Source organism: Cadophora gregata (assembly GCF_030347475.1).
Source record: "Cadophora gregata isolate MNR1 chromosome Unknown scaffold_8, whole genome shotgun sequence".
Taxonomy (NCBI): Eukaryota; Fungi; Ascomycota; class Leotiomycetes; order Helotiales; family Ploettnerulaceae; genus Cadophora; species Cadophora gregata.
In genome coordinates, this window is record NW_026695931.1 from 1,019,159 (window position 1) to 1,031,267 (window position 12,109).

The window sequence follows — 12,109 nt, forward strand, 5'->3', positions numbered from 1 at the left end:
TGGGTTGGCATTCAAAATGCATAATGTGGTATTACATGCTACCTTTCTGCTAGATGAGAAACAGGCGGCTGGTATTAACCGTCTAATGAAAGGCCCTTGAGACGCGCCCATTCTGCGCCAATATACCCCTGACTCTAGACACCATGTAACGCCCTTGAACTCCAGTAAAGCCCGCTGCAAATGCCACTCTAAAAAACATCGTCCAGTTCCATTTTAGACTCCAGTTTTAACTTCCTCGTAGACGCTTGTACCGCTGCCATAGACGCCCCCACAGACGATGCAACAGGCGGTGGTCTGTCTGCAACTTCATCCTCTATGAATACTCCCAGCCCAGAAAATGCCTCGAACATCGTCCTTGCATAATACTCCTTAAGACTGTATCCACCCGCCATATGCCGTTGATCCGACTTAGCATTTGCGAGCCACTCGCTCTGGTAGTCATCCTGGAGCAGATATCTCGACGGCGTGAGATCTACACCTCCGAATGGATCATACGGCTTCTCCACAGCAGGAGCCTCCTTCTTCTTCAGCCCTCTCAACGTCAACCCACTACCAGCACTGCCATTCGCCTCCCCCAAAGCCTGCGCCATTTCCCTCCTAGCACCACTCTTCTTCAAAATGATCTTCTGAGCCTGCATAGTGATCTTCCGAGCATCCTCATCTGTATTCGCCAATCTCTCCAACACCTCTCTCCGACTCTGCTCGACATCTGCCTTGGCAGCCTCCTCCTCTCTGATGATAGCCAGACGTCTCTGCCTCGCAGCCTCCCTTTCCGCCTTCTCTCTCCTCCTCTCCATCTCAGCCTCCTCCAATCCTGCCTTGCGATTATCCTCGATGTCACCCATATTACTCTCCTTGTATCTTTTCAACCTCTCCTCCGCCTTGATCTTCTCTTCCCTCGTGCCCTCCACCAGATCAAAAATCAAACTCTCTACCTCCTCAAGGTAATTGTTCCAATCCAGCAGCGTCTCGAACTCGTCTTGCCGGCGATTGAATATGGCACCTACTCTCTTTCTAATATCGACTTCACGCTCAACTTTTAGGTCGCCGAAGAACGCTTTATGAAATCCTTTTTTGCGCAGAGTTTTACCACAGTACGGTACAGGACATGATGCTGGACCTGAAGTGAAGATTCGATCCACGCAAGTCGAGCACATCTTGTGGTAGCATTCTGGGTTGATGAGGAACTGGAGAGAGGGGTTGAGGTAGCGATTGGATTTGCAGACCGGGCAGATGTCCTCCGAAGGGTCGTTGGGTGGGGCTTTGGATAGATTGTTTCGTAGCATTTTTGCGAGTTGGGAGGATGTGAGGTGGAGGAGTGTTGAGCTTGGTGGTGGTGTCGAGGCACAAGGCTGTTGTTTTGTAAGAAAGGCGCGCTAAATTTTGGGGGGCGACTTCAAAGCCTTGTCCCCGCGTTTCCAGAAACATCCCACCAAGCATTCATTTCCACAGCGACAAAGCCACCACAATGGCTGACGACAAAGGTAAGTGCCAATCAAACACATAAGTCCCTTTCTACTGCTCAATCCATCCGAACAATTTTGATTTTCCCCCCTAAAGATCAACTCTAACAAACTTCTTAGAACCCACCAAGGAGCAAGAGGCTGCTGCCGCTGCCAAAGAGAAAGAGGAACAAGCGGCTCTGCCATACAAATGGACCCAAACAATCGGCGACCTGGATGTCTCGGTCGAGATACCTGGCAACCTGAAGGCGAGAGATTTGAATGTTGAGGTCAAGAAGAAGAAGTTGCTGCTCGCGATCAAGGGCCAAGATCCCATCATCAGTGTACGAGGCTTCCCCCCACACCCAGGAAAACTTTCCCGGAGCATATAAGAAGACGATTCTAAGAAATTTAAATTACAGGGCGACCTTCCTCACGAAATCTACGTCGACGAATCAACATGGACACTAGTCTCCTCTCTCTCTGGCACCAAGCTCCTCGAACTCCACCTTGACAAAGTCAATAAGATGCAGTGGTGGGAACACGTCATAACCACCGCGCCCAAAATAGATGTCACCAAGATACAGCCGGAGAATAGCAAGTTGGGTGACCTGGATGGCGAGACGAGGGGAATGGTCGAGAAGATGATGTATGATCAACGGCAGAAGGAGGCGGGCTTGCCGACAAGTGACGAGGAGAAGAAGCAGGACATGTTGAAGCAGTTCATGAAATCCCATCCAGAAATGGATTTCTCGAAGGCGAAGATAAATTGAGAAATCTGAGAATGGTGGAGTGCTTGTGGCTGTCTAGTTTGGGGGAGATCTTTATGAGGTTGCGAGGGTCTGATGCTTGCGTTGGGTTGTGAGATCCGGGCATGAATAGACAGCGAGATCGCAGCTCGGAACGTAGGCACCTTATCGAACATCAGAGGCCCTCAGGAATCGACACTATATGATTGTCCTGAAGAGAATGTTTATGTTGTCACAGTATTTGGTGACATTTGAATTAAGCGAGGTCAGTGCCAAAACAATCCAGCTACTGATGAAGGTCGGTCCAACCTTGGGACGGACGCCATCACAGCCACGACAATTCATTTGAAAGTCTTGCTCTTCTTCCAGCCGCTCTCGTTGCAACATTGTAATACTGTACATTGACATATTCCAGTTGACACACGCTCCCTTTATTTTTATAAGCCCCAATGTAATTATCCCCCCAGCCCATCCGAACTCTTGTAATCCGAATTTCTACTGAAATGCTATTCCCTCTATCTTTCTCCCGCCAAACGACGGCTCTGAACCTCAGACAAGGCTTTGCTACCACTCAAGAAGGCTACCAGGCCAACCACTCCCGCAGCTGGCAATGTCTGGAACAAGGTCCAGTTGTAGTAGTAGAGGAAAAAGATGCCCTCCATAGACAAGATTGATCCAAAGAACAAGCTGTGCGAGATCGGTGCGGCCCCAATGGCTTTGGAAAGGTGGCTGACGTTGGCTCCAAGGTATGCCCACTGCATTCTGTCAGTACTGGTTAAATGACCTTGGGGAGCAAGCTTACGGCTCCGAAGAGAACTGGCACAGTAGCCAGTACTGCGAGGACAAAGAACATGGAAATGATCTTTGGTCCACTCTTGGGGTCTGCCTTGAATATATGGTGGATCTCCTCTCGTTGGCCGTATCTCAAGGGCGCCTCGTATTTTGGCAGAGGGACATTAGCGTCTAACTTGACGTCCAGGTCAAAGACATGGTTGCTGAAGCCCTGGGTAGTGCCGAAGGATGCGAGAAGAAGGGTAGCTCGGAGGGGTTGGGTGGATGTGAGGAGTTGGATGGGAAGATCTTTTTGAGTCTTGTAACCGAGTTAGCGATTGCTTGCCATGGTACAGTCTGAACAGCTTACAAAGTCAACTTTTCCCTTGCCATTCTCCTTCACCGAAAAAGTAAATGTGGCTTCTAATCCCGTATCCTGATCTCGGAGCAAGAGGAATGCCTGATGTGGTCTCTTCGCCTTTCCATCTTCTGTCGCCGACAAGACAATCTTCAGCGAATCGGAAGCGCCTAATGTAACTGGTTTTGCAAGAGGAACATGATCAGAAAGTCTATGCCAATTGGTCAGCATGAAATCAAATCAATTCGTGCTCATCAAACCAGCTCGAGAAGTTGACCAAACGACGTACTTGTCCTTGAATGCGCTGCCAGCACCGCCCTTGCCAGTGACCGAGATGACAGCTTCGTCAAATCCCCAAGTAGCTGCCTCTGCCACGCCCGCACCGAGCAGCAGTAAAGAAGGAATTAAAGAGCGTAGGAATCGCATTGTTGGATATGGAATTTCGTGTGGTGGTGGAATTCTGAGCTTCAGCCGCGTACCTCGCTGACTTGAGTCTTGAAAGGTGTCCGAACTCGTAGCGTGAACAGGGGTCTGCGATTGCCGGGCCGTGAAGTTGAAGGAGGACTGTGACTTCAACAACAACAACTCTCGTCTACCACAGCAGGAATATTTTGGAAACATCTAACGAAAGTCGCCTTTGGCGAACGAAATTACATACCCTCGTAGTAGGTAGATAGCTATCATGGTTGATTTCACATTCCATTTCCCAGTCTTGTTTGCTGCAATGGCTTGAGCCATAAGTGTTTGTTTCGAAGCTGCAATTCAATCCATTCTGTCTATCAGATCACGAATGTACTAATACCTTTCGTATCATCTCGTTTCCCTCTTATCTCCGCTTGATTAGTTGTGCCACTATGAGCTATTTCCTTACTTTCAAGACGTTTCTCCTACCTGTTGCGACGGCCTCGGCGAGCTCCGCCATGCGGGCATGAACGACAAAGATTCTGATTGTCCCCTTTCACGCCTACCGGGCCCCGCGGGCAGCACAACAGCTCTCACAGTATCTCATAGGTTGTCGATCCGCGCAGATAGCTGATAGAGCGGGTCGCTGAAGTGCGAAGTATCCATCAGCTGTGGACACAGATGCTGAGGCTCGGTGCCTGCCGGCCTGGGCGAATATAAAGACAAGGAGAGATCCCTCCATTGTCTGAAGAATATTCACCTCACATCAAGAATAGCAGCTTCTCTACCAAAGAAATCTTTACAATGGCTGTCAAGGTGCTCGAAATTCGCCCCCTCCAACCGCCCAACCCAGATTCTGCCGTTGATTTTGGCGTTGAGATTCACAATGCCGATTTGGAGAATCTCTCGGAAGCAGATTTCCAGATAATCCGTAATTCGCTCTACCAGTCTCACGTTGTCGTCCTGAAGAACCAACATTCTCTCTCAGCAAAGGCGCAATACCAACTCACCAAACGTTTCGATCCTACCTCTGAGAGTTACGGCCACGGCAAAACTCTTGATGCAAAGCGTTCTGTGCTCCATCCGGATCTCAAGACTATTCCTTATCAGCCTCAAGTCCAAGTCATCGGCAATGGTCTCTATGACGAGTACGAGGGTTTGAAAAACATCAAACTTGTCCATCCTCACCACAAGACATTCCACAAAGTCGCTATTCCAGAGGAGGATGACCTGGAATTCACACGGTTTTACAGGTGGCACATAGATGCGGCGCTCTATGCTCTAAATCCACCTAAGGTCACTTCCCTCATCGCCATCAAGGTCCCAGCAGGTAGACGACAGACTCTCCGCTATGATGATGGTACGGGTGAGGAGATGGATGTACCACTTGGGACCACGGCTTTTGTCTCCGGTCAGAACATGTACAACATCCTAAGCGAGGAGGACAAGGAGTTCGTCCGCAACGCTAAAGTCGAATACGCTCCGCACCCCTACATTTGGATGTCTCCAGCAAAGAGCAGATCGGATGGCCTGGGAATGGTGTCCGAAGGCACCGAGCTTCCTCTTTCCGAGCTTCCTCCTTTTGACGAGGCTGCCATCAAGATCCTGCCCATGTGCTGGAAGAATCCTGTCACGGGTAACCTGGCCCTTCAGATCCACCCCAGCGCCATTAAGGCTATTCATCTGCCCAATGGGGAGGTGATGACAGATTTGAAGGAAGTCCGAGACTTGGTGCACCGCTTGCAGCGTCCTGCCATCTCTCCCAAATATGTCTATCCACATGACTGGGAGGAAGGCGACTGCGTTCTGTTCAACAACCAGGGTGTGCTTCACTCAGTCGTTGGTGCTTTCAGCCCGGAGGAACAGCGACTATTCAGACAGTGCAACCTGGCTTCAAGTGAGGGTGTTGAGGGACCAGATGGGAAACTCTACTAGAGCGGGAAGACTTAGGCAATGGGCAATGTTTGGAGTGGAGAGAGACATTGCATGTGCTTTGGCTCTCTTCACGGGATTATAACTTGTGATTCCGGATGACAATCTTCTGGTGGTGGGGCATGGGATGATTTACGAACTCGGCGTTAGAACGTATCCAAGCCTCCTATTGTTGAGGGGGAACTCGGCGTTTTTCGTAACAAGCGTATACCCATTTGTTTTCAATTATAGAGCTTTTGCTTTTCAAGCTAGATAGGCAAAGAGAATAGAGCATGAGGTTTCAGCGAAAACGAAAGCGAGAACTTGACTTGAGAATCCTTTGCACGTACGGCGTGCGAAGGCTGGCGATACTGCGCGGTCTTTGTGAATCTTTAAACATGTGATAGTACTGGCCTCCCTCTCACCTACCAACCACCAGCGGAGCACAAGATATTCCTGGATGGGCAAAATCTCGCACACCCTCAAGATGTCCCAAGAACGCCTGACTGGGAGAATGGCGACTTTCACATGCAGGGACTGCAAATCCGTATCTGTTTTGATGAACGGTGTGTTACACCTCTCGATGGGATCTTACACAATAGCTTAGGACATTCAAAGCCACACATAATTTCAAGGAAACAGAAATTAATGGTGAGACGGTCATCAGCCTCGTGATACCTGAGAAGAGTCGGCCTCGTGCCGAACATTATCTCAGATAGCCACTTCTTGCTTAAAAACCGCCCGCCTAGGTGTGTATAGACTTATTGTCGCTATTAGTCTATTTACCTCTACTTACTACGTATAGACTATTCATTAGTTTATTTACTTTAACTTACTCTTTAGCGCTATGCTACTGCTTAATCAGGTAACGTGTGAGTTTAGGTAGGTTTTCTCGCTGTAAAGTGTCTAAGGGAAAATAATACTGATTTATATAGAGATTAATTTCAAGCCGACTTTAATTCTTTAGTTACTTTACTATAACTTAATATATAACTATTTAAATAACTTTAAGTACACTATAGATAATAGGTAATCTATTTATCTATTTAATGAAATATTTATTTTTACTTATATTGATTTCCTTAAAGATAAAGTATACGTGCTAAGACTAAGGTATTAATTTCTTGCTTATACTTAGTAGAATAATCTAACTAAAAACCTCCTTAGTATTTTCTAATAATACCTTTATATATAAACCTGAATATCTTCTAAGGATTAAAAAGATATACCTGATTACCTTTTATTATTCTTTTTATAATATCTTATTAATTAATAAAGTTACGTCTAAGTAAGTGTTACTTAATATAGACCCTTGCCTTTTTTTAGCTAGAAACACCTCTATGATTTCTTAACTACGTATTCTTATATAATACGAATTAATATCTAAGGATAAGAAAAGTATATAAAGTCGCCTTATGTTGTCCTTTTAATTATAGCTTATTAGTTAATAAAGTTATAGCTAAGTAAGCGTTCTTATGCTTTTACGCTTACTTTTTTTCAGCTAAAAACACCTCTACGATTTCTTAACTACGTATTCTTATATAATACGAATTAATATCTAAGGATAAGAAAAGTATATAGAGTCGCCTTACGTTATCCTTTTAATTATAGCTTATTAATTAATAAAGTTATAGCTAAGTAGGCGTTCCTGCGCTTATACGTTCACGCCTTTTTAGCTAGAAACGCCTCTGTTATTTCTTAACTACACGCCTAGATATTATTACTAACCCCTTAATAAGGTAAGATAATTATAGCGAGTAATATCATATTACTCTTTGTTTAATAAGTTATTACTTATAAGAGTTATATAAGTTTAAGTATTAAGGTAGATACTAGCTACCGCCTTATATTTATTTCACTTACTTTAACTTACTTCGGTTTCTTATCTATACTCTAGTTTTTTAGTATTAATTAAATTATATTATATATTATCTTATCTCTTATTAGCCCACTTACTTTAATTTACTTTAGATTACTATCTAAGTATTAATATTTAGTACTTATATTAAGTATTAGTATTATAGTTAGCTTATCTTATTTCTTTTCCTTATATTTAAGTCTTTAATTAGTCTACTTACTTTAACTTACTCTTTAGGCACTATATCTACTCGCTGACTAGTACTTCCTTCTTAGCGTCTCTTATTATATTAGTATAATAGACTAAGCTATTTGCTAGTCCTCTTAAGTCCTTCCTTAATATTAGCTAGATATTTATTTTTCGGTATTTCTTATATATACCTTTTACTTAGAGATACTTATATTTACTGTTTGATAGCCTATCTTATTATTAAGCTATCTATAAGCGACACTAAAGGGCACTCTAGTAAGAGAGTCGAATAGCGCGATTAATATGCTCTTAGTGACTAATTAATCTTACTTAGACTTGGGATTAGTGTTATATTTATATCCTTTACTAATAAGAACGGTTATAAAGAGATTAGTGATATTAATTAGTAATAAGATAGAGTTTGTAAAGTATAAGAAGAGGGCGGTAGTACTTTATTGTTTAACGTAGTAAGCGCTAGACCTTATAAAGACTATATTATATTAAAAGTAAGTATAAGAGAATCGCTAGTTCGATTACTTTTAGTAGTGTACTCTTTACTAGCTCTCTTCTTTATAGCTCTTAATATTCTTTCCTTTTATACTTCCTTCTTAACTACTTTGTAAAGTATTAATAGCTTATTTAATAGGCTTACTCTCTAGCTCTCTTTATATTCCTACTTATTAAGCTAGGGAACTTTTACAATTAACTTATCCTATATTAATTAGCCGAGCTTCTTATAATTAGACTTTTAATTAGTATATACTACAGCTAATATAAGAATAGTAAAGCTTAGTATAAATATCTCAGGCTTTAGATAAAAACGACTATTTAGGAATAAAAAGTTAAAGAGAAGAGTATACTTAGTATATTATTCTTTTAATATCTAAAGAGCGAAAGCTCTATAGCTACTCTTCCTTAACACGTCTAGTCTTATATAAGACTTAGGTAGTAACTCTATTAAAGAGGGGGTTAAGTCGGGGTTATACCTTATATAATAGTTACGCTTTAAAGGATAGTTTCTCTTCTTAATTAAAAGTAGATATTCACTTAAGAGCTTTAGTAACACGTTCTGCTAACACGCTATATTATATACTTTTTTATATATAGTAGGTAGGTTATCTTTAGATCTTATTTTAGACTAAGTCTATACTTTAAGCCTCTTACTGTTATTTATAGTATTAGTCGGTTTAGCTTTATTAGTATCACTTGTAGTACTCTTATTACTATTAACTGATTTAATATCACTTAGATATATATTATTTAGTACCTTGCTAATAAAAGTAGTCTCTTTAAGTCTAAACTAAGTCTGTATTATAATATAATTCCCAGGTAACAGATAATAAAGGTTTTAGTACACTAGCTTTTGTAATAAAACCTTAAGACTTAGAGCTATATTAAAACCTATAGCCTTTAGTTTTAGATATTTCCCTTTATTATTTATCACTTAATATAGTACAAATACATATACTTTGCAGGTATATCCTTCTCCTTAACTGTTATGTCTTACTCGTTACTAGAGCTTATTTAATATTAGATCGATTAGTAACTTTCATATTATTACTTATCTAATATCTAGAATATTTATCCTAGTTCTTATTAAGGTTATAGCGATTATAAGTCTATAGGTAGAACTTAAGATATAAAAAGCGTTATATCTTAAATCTTTATCTAATTAAGAAACCTGAGAGTAAAAGGTCTGTATAATCTTAATAATATTATCTAAGGTATTATTTATATAACGTCTTCTTAACTCAGTAGCTATCTTTAATATAAAGTAGTGTTATAGCTAATGTGTAAGTTACTCGTATTACTTAATACTATTAATAAAGATAATTATCTTAGGAATTTTCTTAAGTATGATTTCTTATATATCGACTTTAATAGCCTAGTCTAGTAAGTAGTATAGTTAGTTAAAAATAGTAAGTTTCTTTCGTAAGATAAGTATAACTACTAGGGATATATCTTGCCTATTGATTAAAGTACGAATAATAGTAGTCGTGTATAGTAATAGCTCTGTAGTGACTTTCTTAAAGCCTACTATATAAAGTGTTTAATATAATATATCTAAAGGTAATATTATTATATATCTAAACTATACGGTATTTTTAAGTAGTATTAATTAGAGCTCTCCTAATATAGTAAATTATACTCGAAAGTCCTTCTATTACTTGACGAAATATAGCTCGTTAATAGCTATAAGTCTAACCCTGCTATTAAAGCTAGGTAATTTCAGGATTTTACAGAAGTCCTTAAAGATAGCTTACTTAAGAGATAACAGAATATAATTATATATACTATCTATAATATACTATAATAGTAAATCGTTATTATGCTTAGTCTCGTTTATTAAGAGATATAGTTTAGTTACTGTAAGTAGTTTAATATTAAAAAAGTATTCTTTACTAAGTCGATTTAGTAGAGTTATCTAGAGGCAGATAAGCCGAGTAAGAACGTAATATAATTGAAATATAATACTTTTACTAAAGCTTGTACAAGCAATTAAGATAGTATCTCCTTTATTAAATATTAGCTTTCTTAAAGTAGATACTTGCTTTTCCTAAAGGGTATAGTCTTAGTCTAAGGAAAGATACTTTAATATTTGTTTTAAATATAAAGACATGACTTTATTATATAGTAAAGGCTTGTTACAAGTAGTATCTATAATACTATACAGCTTTAAGAGTAGTATATTATATATAGTCTTAATTCTTTCTATAAAGGTTAGATTAGTACGCTAGAGATAGCTTTTACAATTACACTAGTCTTAGTTCTTTCGTGAAGACTTCAAAGGTATTAGCTATACTTATTTATTTAATCTTATTATTTCTAAGTATCAGAATAACTATCTAATTAACTATAGGAAAGAAGTATAATAAAACTATAGTAGTAAGAATATATATTAAAGTAAAGATATTGAAATATTAAAGCTAGCGAGGTTCCTTAGTTATATATTATAATAAGCTAATAAGATATCAGCGATCGGTATTTTTAAGTAAGTTAAAATAAATTAACTTATCATAGAGCTATGCTAAGCGAGACTATTATATAAAGTACCTTAGTATCTACTTACCTAGGTAACTTTATATATACTACTACTATATAAAACCGACTTTGTTATATCCTCTTGTATAATATAGAAACAATAGTAATATATTAGAACTAGTAATATTCTTATGTTATAAGTATAATAAGGCAATAAGATATCAGCGAGTTATACTTATAAGTATTAAAGTATATAGACTTATTCTAGAGTTTTATCTAGCTTATGATATATCTGCGACTAATATCTAAGAGTTCCTAAAAGTAAGTTAAAGTAAATTAAGATATTACTAGGCTATACTAAGCGGAAGGTGAATATATCTTTTAATCTGGAAATTAATACCTCTTAAAGTTAACTCTTTTTTAAGTCTCTAATCTCTTTTAGAGAATTCTGAAGACTAGTGAATATCTTTACTTTAGTAAAGTAAAGTATAGTTGTAATAAGTAAGAGGTAAGATCTTTACTAGTTAATTAGGTAGTAACCTTTCTACTTCTTATATCTATATAATCTTATCTCCCCCTTCCTTTTTCCTTCTGCTTTTTCCTCTTCCTTTAATAACTTTAATAACTCCACTTCTTTCTTAATACCTCTTTTAGACGCTCTCTTATTTTTATTCTTCCTTATTTATATTAAATTTATATATCTTTAATCCTTAAAAGTATATTATTACTTATTTCTTTAGCTAACTATCTTAGTAGTTCTCCTTCTTACTTACTTAAGCTTTAGTGCCGGATAAATACGCTGATAAATCCTCTTTAGTACTTACTTCTTTTACTACCTTTTAGTGACTAGTTAACTTTGCTATTAAAAGCCTTATACTACTATGTCTTAAAGGTAATATAGTAAGATACTATGCTTTATATGTTAATATTAAGCTACTCTATCTCTCTCGCGGTCTTTTTAAGTTACTAAATAGTAGGTGAAAGAGTTAAAGTATCTCGGGAATAATCCTGTTTAGCTTTATTAAGCTATAAGCTACTAATATAATAGCCTTAGCTAACTTAGGAAGTACTCTCTTTAACTGTAGTTAACTAAGCTAATTATATTCTCAGGTTTTTATTACTTTTATCTTAAAGTTACTTTAATAGCTTATCTTACTTTTTACTTTCGCCGAATTAAGGCTACTTTAATAGCTCTTATCTGTTATCTTAAGGCCTTTATACTAGCTTTATCTATTGATCTTAAGATCACTTTAATAGCTCCCCTTCCTCTTAAAAGTAGCCCTATAAATATTAGTAAGTACGTTACACTCTGATATTCCTTATTATTTTATAAAACTAATCTACTTTTATAAAACTTTAAGGTTAGACTTTAATACTACCTAGGGTTAGTTTATAATAGTACTTAAGGTACTATCTCTTACTATCCTTTTATAATATATTATAAGTA

General features: G+C 38.6%; 4 protein-coding genes across 4 annotated transcripts; 2 read left to right on the top strand and 2 right to left on the bottom strand.

Annotated features, from left to right (window-relative positions):
* Positions 1-188: 188 nt before the first annotated feature.
* TFB3 (TFIIH/NER complex subunit) lies at positions 189-1,286 on the bottom strand (the record flags this gene model as incomplete). Its single annotated transcript, XM_058507522.1, has 1 exon — positions 189-1,286. One exon carries the CDS (start codon positions 1,284-1,286, stop codon positions 189-191), a length of 1,098 nt encoding a protein of 365 aa, XP_058356691.1.
* A 182-nt stretch (positions 1,287-1,468) lies between these two features.
* On the top strand, positions 1,469-2,215 carry ONS95_013874 (uncharacterized protein; the record flags this gene model as incomplete). The annotated part of the gene is made up of 3 exons (XM_058507523.1): positions 1,469-1,484; positions 1,584-1,786; positions 1,865-2,215. The coding sequence occupies 3 exons, from the start codon at positions 1,469-1,471 to the stop codon at positions 2,213-2,215; spliced, it is 570 nt and encodes a 189-aa protein (XP_058356692.1).
* A 491-nt stretch (positions 2,216-2,706) lies between these two features.
* Positions 2,707-3,746, bottom strand: ONS95_013875 (uncharacterized protein; the record flags this gene model as incomplete). The annotated part of the gene is made up of 4 exons (XM_058507524.1): positions 2,707-2,946; positions 2,994-3,281; positions 3,333-3,531; positions 3,610-3,746. The coding sequence occupies 4 exons, from the start codon at positions 3,744-3,746 to the stop codon at positions 2,707-2,709; spliced, it is 864 nt and encodes a 287-aa protein (XP_058356693.1).
* Positions 3,747-4,526: 780 nt separating this feature from the next.
* Positions 4,527-5,657, top strand: ONS95_013876 (uncharacterized protein; the record flags this gene model as incomplete). The annotated part of the gene is made up of 1 exon (XM_058507525.1): positions 4,527-5,657. The coding sequence occupies one exon, from the start codon at positions 4,527-4,529 to the stop codon at positions 5,655-5,657; it is 1,131 nt and encodes a 376-aa protein (XP_058356694.1).
* Positions 5,658-12,109: the final 6,452 nt, after the last annotated feature.